The 6,218-nt window shown below is 33.7% G+C and overlaps 1 protein-coding gene across 1 annotated transcript; it reads right to left on the bottom strand.

Annotated features, from left to right (window-relative positions):
• Nucleotides 1-2,291: 2,291 nt before the first annotated feature.
• On the bottom strand, nt 2,292-4,447 carry LOC105794404 (pectinesterase). Its single transcript, XM_012623566.2, has 2 exons — nt 3,462-4,447; nt 2,292-3,191 (listed from the first exon to the last, which is right to left on the bottom strand). The coding sequence occupies exons 1-2, from the start codon at nt 4,357-4,359 to the stop codon at nt 2,503-2,505; spliced, it is 1,587 nt and encodes a 528-aa protein (XP_012479020.1). The 5' UTR covers nt 4,360-4,447; the 3' UTR covers nt 2,292-2,502.
• Nucleotides 4,448-6,218: the final 1,771 nt, after the last annotated feature.

Genomic DNA, 6,218 nt, shown 5'->3' with positions numbered 1-6,218 from the left:
ACAGGAAAATTTTCAAAACAGGGTCACACGATCGTATGCATAGGCCGTTTTACAAAGAGTGATCGTGTGAAACTGGAGCCACACAGTTGTGTGTCCAGGCTGAGTAACTCACTGAAGCCGTGTGGACCTAAATGCAAAAATTAAATTGAAAAATTTTCAAATAGGGTCACACGGTCATGTGCATAAGTCGTGTTAGAAAGGATGATAGTTTGAAACTGGAGCCACACGGTTGTGTGTCTAGGCTGTGTAACTTACTAAAGCCGTGTGAACCTAAATGAAAAAACTTACAAACAATCAGACGGTCGTGTAGTCAGACCGTGTGACAAACTGAGACCGTGTGAAAAATCTAGTGACCAAATCAATAGTACCATATGAGTGTATGGCTAGCCTGTGTAACAAACTGAAATTGTGTTTCCCCAAAACTTCCTATTTGATGAAGAGCACAGCCGTGTCACTTGCCCATATGAACACATATGACAACCTAATTTCATTATACACAATTTCCCTGAAGTTTTGTAATTTATTTAGTTTAGCCCCTAAAACTGAAACTATCATATCTTTCAAAATTAAGCCTCGTTTGTCAATCCAATTTCACATAAATCTTTATACAGCCCTCTAGAATAAATAATTATAGAACTTTCATGCCAAAATGAAATATTTTCATTTTTGTCCCTAAACTTAAATTTAATCAATTTCATTTTACAACTTAGTACATGATCAAATCTAAGCTTACAACCAAGCTATTAACAAAAAAAAAAACATTAAAAACCATCAATGAAAACATTTCAAAACTTTAATAGTTTTATGAAATAGTCCCTAGGCTAGCTAGATTAAGTCACAACGATATCAAAACCATAAACTTTACAAAAATCGGGCCTCAGAATTACTCACATGCAAGGGTCGAATATTCAAAAGACTTTGAAGGTTCTTTTTTCCTTCTCAATGGTGTTGTACGGTGGAGAAGATGAGAATGAAAAATTCTCTTTCTTTCCACCTTTGTTTTCGTTTAATGTTTATTATTCTTTTAACCTTTAATTATAAATTTTCAATAGAAAAAATAAGACTAAAGTCATACTTTAACCGTCCACTATAATAAAAGGGTATATTTGCCACTTGGGTCTTTGCACATTCACTAAATAAGCCTTTTAATTAATAAAAATAATAGCGATTAACTTACAGAGTTGTTACAATTTTTTCATTGTACCTTAATTGACCATTCAATCAACAAAATTATCGGGTCAAAAATTAATATAAATATGTAATATACTAGTTAATAATAATAAATAATATTTATTGACTCGATCATTGGAAGCAACATTGAAAGAACATACCTTTGCTCAATTTGTGTTGAAGAAACTTGGTTATTGTAGTGACAAGTTGGATGAGATTTTGACAAATAGTTGAAGAGAACCTAGTAAGGATGCACTTAGCTATGTGGACAAAAAGATAAAATAGTACAACCAATTGTGTTTGTCAAGGCCAGATGAGTTGCTGACCAACCTAAATGCTCCAAGAAGGTTGAAACTATCCACACACAGAGGTATAAGAAGCATACTCATGAGATTATTTGCCACTATGGTCTGTAGAGCATTTCAGACCAAGGTGTTTTAAGCTTCTAAAGGATCTAAGAAACTAACACTAAGATGGTACTCCAATTGCAACTCAAGGAAAAGCTATTAGGGGCCAAAGAAAAAGTTAGTATGGAGAAGAAAAGACTAGAAGTGTTTTTATTGTTGCACATCAATCTTTGACGGCTACCACTAGTCATGTGTGCACGTTGGTAATGGATGTTCCAAGCACATGACTAGAAATAGCAGTTGTCTCAAGAGTTTCCTAAAAAACCATGAGGGCAAGATGAATATTGGTGATGGCAAAAAAAAAGGTTAGATTCTTGGAAAATGAGTCTTAAATGTTGTTAGAATGTCTTTTATTTAGAAGGATTGAAGGTGAATCTTATAAATATGAATCAATTTTGTTATTAAAAAATGCTTGTGAACTTAAGAGAGGAATCATTTTGTTCCTTCATCTAATTTATATGGACCAATTTATTCATATTTCAATAGAAGAATCAAAATACAATATAATACTTTAATCGATTTATACAAATATAATATAACTCAAACTTAAAATGTCAAAGTTGGTATAGTTAGCCTAATAGCTTGATGAAATGAGAAATTCTGCTTTTGTGTGATTGACAACCATACAAGCATGCACTAATATTATCTTTTAAAATATATTTCTAATTTGTACGAAAAAATTAATTAAAAAAACAGCAACGTAAACGCATGGTATTAATTCCAATTATACAACAGTTTTATTTTCTTTTTCCACTTTTGACATTTTTTTTAGAATCACTTTTGACAAATTCAACCATATAATAATATTACTATCTCCTATGTATACTGACTCGTGCTATATTATAAAGCGAAGTAATTTCAACATCTGGGTCACTTTCCTATTTACATTTTCCAAATGGGAAAATAAACCCAATCAAGAAAATTATCACAGTCCAACATCAAATGGCACTCCGGTGCCCGGAATCCAAGAATTTCCGGCCAAAAAATTCCCCACGGTGAATTTTGCGGCTTCTGTGGCACCTATAACATGATATCCACCCCATTTCACCCTTCCACTAGTATCTGCTCCAGCACCGGTGTTCATATACTCAGCATAGTAAAGAGTACTCAAAGCAAAATTTCCACTCCATGGTAACCAACCTTCTCTATCAATCAGTCCATCCAAAGTGCTTCTCATGAACACAGTTCTTGAATATTTCTGCCATGGCCTCCCCAAATAACTCTTGAACGAACCCTGAACCGCTTTCATATCCGACGACGCTGTCACTCGTGAATTGTGGATGACTATGCCCGTATTCTCATTCTGGTCGGTTCTCCCTTGTGCCGTGACGGTGTTCTTTTGGCCGCTCATTGGTCGACGGATGTAGATGTTGCAGCTCTGGAAAACGGCAACGGCATCACCGAATATGAAGTCCACAGTTCCATAAATGTCGCAGTCGCGATAAAATTGGCGTTGAGAGTAGACGTATAATGTATCTTGGTAACCTTTGAAGCTGCAACGGTAGAAAACCGAGAAATCGGAGCCAGACCGGAAGGCCACCGCCTGGTGTTTCTGGGGTCCGGCGGTGTTCTCGAAGGTCATGTCACGAGCTATGAAGCCGTCACCCGAAACACCTGAAAGAAGAAATTAACGACTCTTAATTATTAAGTTGTTGGTCAAAAAGGTAGAAAAGGATGTTTATTTACCTTTTTTTACTATTATTTTTTCGTTATGTTGTACAAAGTAATGTTTGATGATTGTTATTTTTTTAATCATTACTTTTAGTGATTGTTGGTGAAATAGGGGACAGACAAAAAGTTGTCAAAATTGACTTGTGTTTTTACTATTAAAATTTTTTTTACTTAATTGAACAAAATTTATGCATGTTGCATGAAAGAGCTTACCAACAGTTGCTGAACGAAAAGTGGTTGTGGTTTGAGCATTCTTGCTACCGGTAACGATGGTGGCATCAATACCATCCCCAACCAACATTATATTTTTAGCTGATCTCTTAATATCCACATTTTCCTTATAAACTCCAGCTTTCACGTATATAACAGTTCTTTTGCCCCCACCAGCTGCTGCCACAGCTTCCGTTATGGTCTTAAAGTTACCAGAGCCATCTTGGGCCACCACAATATCGGCTTTTGGTGGTGCACCGGTAGTTTGCAAGAGCTTCCTATCGGCAACCGAAAGCCAAGCCGGAAATCCGTCGGAAAGTAGGCGTCGATTGGCAACTTGTTTAGCGAAGTTACTATGGGAAGTAGAGGATGTAACAGTGGTGGCCTTGTTTATGGCTAGAGAATTGCTGATCAACTTGGTAATGTTTCCTAACATGGATGGTAAGGTTTGTAAATGGGAGGCTAGATTGAAGTCAATGAAGCCATTTTGACAGGTTTGTTGGTTGGCAATTGCTGCACTTAACCAGGTTTGAGAATCAATTTGATTGTTAGTGGTCTTGGATAGATTAAGATGGTGAATGGTGTCCTCATAAAGTTCCACGCAATCGTTCCAAGCTAACTTGGCTCGTTGGTCGAAAGAACTCGAGTCCATCGACGAGACGAGCTGGTGAGCTTGAACTGCTTGGCTAAGGGTCACCTGAATGGCAACATCGCGGAACGAGAATTGGGTTTGATCGAGGTTTGCTGCAACATTAAGACTATTTCCCATGTAAAAGTTGCACACATCAGGGTACGGGGTTTGGGTACAGGAAGTTATGGTGGCACCATTGACGAAGTTGCCTAGCGGAAAAATGAAGAAATGGGTGAGGAAAAATGTTAGGATAACAACAAGCTTATCCATGAAGACCACTCAAAAGTTATGAGATGGAAGGAAGAGGTAATTAGAGATTTACAAAGGGTTTTTCAAGTTGGAGTTTGGTGAAAAGAGAGGGAGGGAAAAGGGGTTTATATAGAGGCAGCAATGGCTTAGTTTGGTGGGACAATGCATCAACTTTTAGGGTTAGTAGTCAAAATCAAAATACTAATGGGGCCATGCAATGTGATCTTTGAAGTTTAGGGATTTATGGTTGTTTTTGAATGCCTCATTGGGTTTTGCCATTTTCATCTCTCTTTTTTACCCATAGTTTATTATTTTATATTATTAATAAATAAATAAATATAAAATGGTGAAAACATTGACTCCTTAGTATTTGAAGCCTTAATATATATAACTTTAAAAATTGGTCCCATAAGCGAGCAGCAGTGAAGAATTTTCCAAGTTGGTCTCCCAGTCATTGTACCCTCGACAACTTTAAACATGGACTCGTGAGTCTTAGTACCATTACTTTGTTTTTTCTTCAACATGTCTAAAAAGGCTTCTTTTATTACAAGAGTTATATTATTTTAACTTGTTATCTTATGTTCTAATTTCATGTTCTTATAAGATTCTCACATATAAATCCTTAATTGTAATCAACAAATGTGCATTTGTTTTCTTGATAGGGAGAAATCTTCTTGCCTACGTGTATAGTTTCAACAGTAAAAGCAATAATTAATTTAACCTTTTAGAGCATTGTAAAAAGGACCGCTATTCATTTTTCAACTCCTTTTGACCCACTTTTTCCAACATTATAGCTATTGAATTTTTCACTTTTTAAAACCCTTAAATTTACGTGGTTTATCAGATCACATCAAATCTATATTTTATAATTTTACACCTTTTAATAATTTTTATTTTTTAATTTTAAAAAATAATTGCTGACATGGCAATTCAAATATTTTTCATGTTAGTAAACTTAATACATATTAATTTTTATTCATTTTAAGATATAAATTTAATATAATTAAAAATAAAAATTACATAAAAGACTAAAATGATTTTTACGAAAGATTAATAAATCATTATACCATATTTTTAAGCATTTTCACTTGGTATACCTATCCTGGCTGCTCCTTTCTTTCACCAACCGACTTCCAGAACCGAAAAACTAAAAATAAATTTAAATAGAAATGTTTAGGAAGTTTACGAAATACAAATTAAAAATTCTGCTTACTAAACTCAATTTGATTTTTAATTATTTGATTTAAAATTAAAATTAAGTATTATTTTATATTTAGAATAGTAACAATAACTTAAATTTTTATATAAATTTAAAAGAACATATAAAAGTTATTGGGTTTTATTTATTTATTTATGAGAAAAACATAAAATAAAGTTTATTTTATCAAAATAAATTTAAAAATCAAAAACAAAAATTAATATAAAACAAAAACTATCCTGAACCGAGTTATGATCAACAGAATTGATATTACTCTTTAACCAAAACCTTCTTCACATGAGCTCTCACTTCTTTTATTATCTATTTCTAGGGATTCTAGTTTCTTTAATGATTATCCAATTATGTCATTTTAGTAAAAATTACAATTTTATAATTTTATTTTGGTGGTTTTGAATTCCAACAAGGGGTTGCGGTTAAAGAAAACCATTTGCTTTTCCATTTTCAATCAAAATATTAATAAAATATTTACAGTATTTAATTTAAAAAAGAATCTGAATATTTATAATAACAAATTTGTTTATATAAGGGTGAGGAGATTGAGTCAGGAGTCTTTGCACCCTTAAAAACTTCAGAATTGGTCGTATAGGCGACAAGTGAAGAATTTAGTTGGTTATTATGTCTTGGGTTACTTCTTTTTTCGCCCCTTCCAACAAGTCGTCCT

The sequence above is a fragment of the Gossypium raimondii genome, unplaced genomic scaffold (genome assembly GCF_025698545.1).
Source record: "Gossypium raimondii isolate GPD5lz unplaced genomic scaffold, ASM2569854v1 Contig00255, whole genome shotgun sequence".
Taxonomy (NCBI): Eukaryota; Viridiplantae; Streptophyta; class Magnoliopsida; order Malvales; family Malvaceae; genus Gossypium; species Gossypium raimondii.
This window is presented reverse-complemented; position numbering and strand designations above follow the sequence as displayed.

What these genes read in the sequence shown, in the direction of transcription:
- LOC105794404 (XM_012623566.2), bottom strand. Translation starts at nt 4,359, where the DNA reads ATGGATAAGCTTGTTGTTATCCTAACATTTTTCCTCACCCATTTCTTC. An exon ending in TTTTCGTTCAGCAACTGTTG is followed by an intron (nt 3,192 to 3,461) that starts GTAAGCTCTTTC and finishes TTCTTCTTTCAG; the next exon opens with GTGTTTCGGGTGACGGCTTC.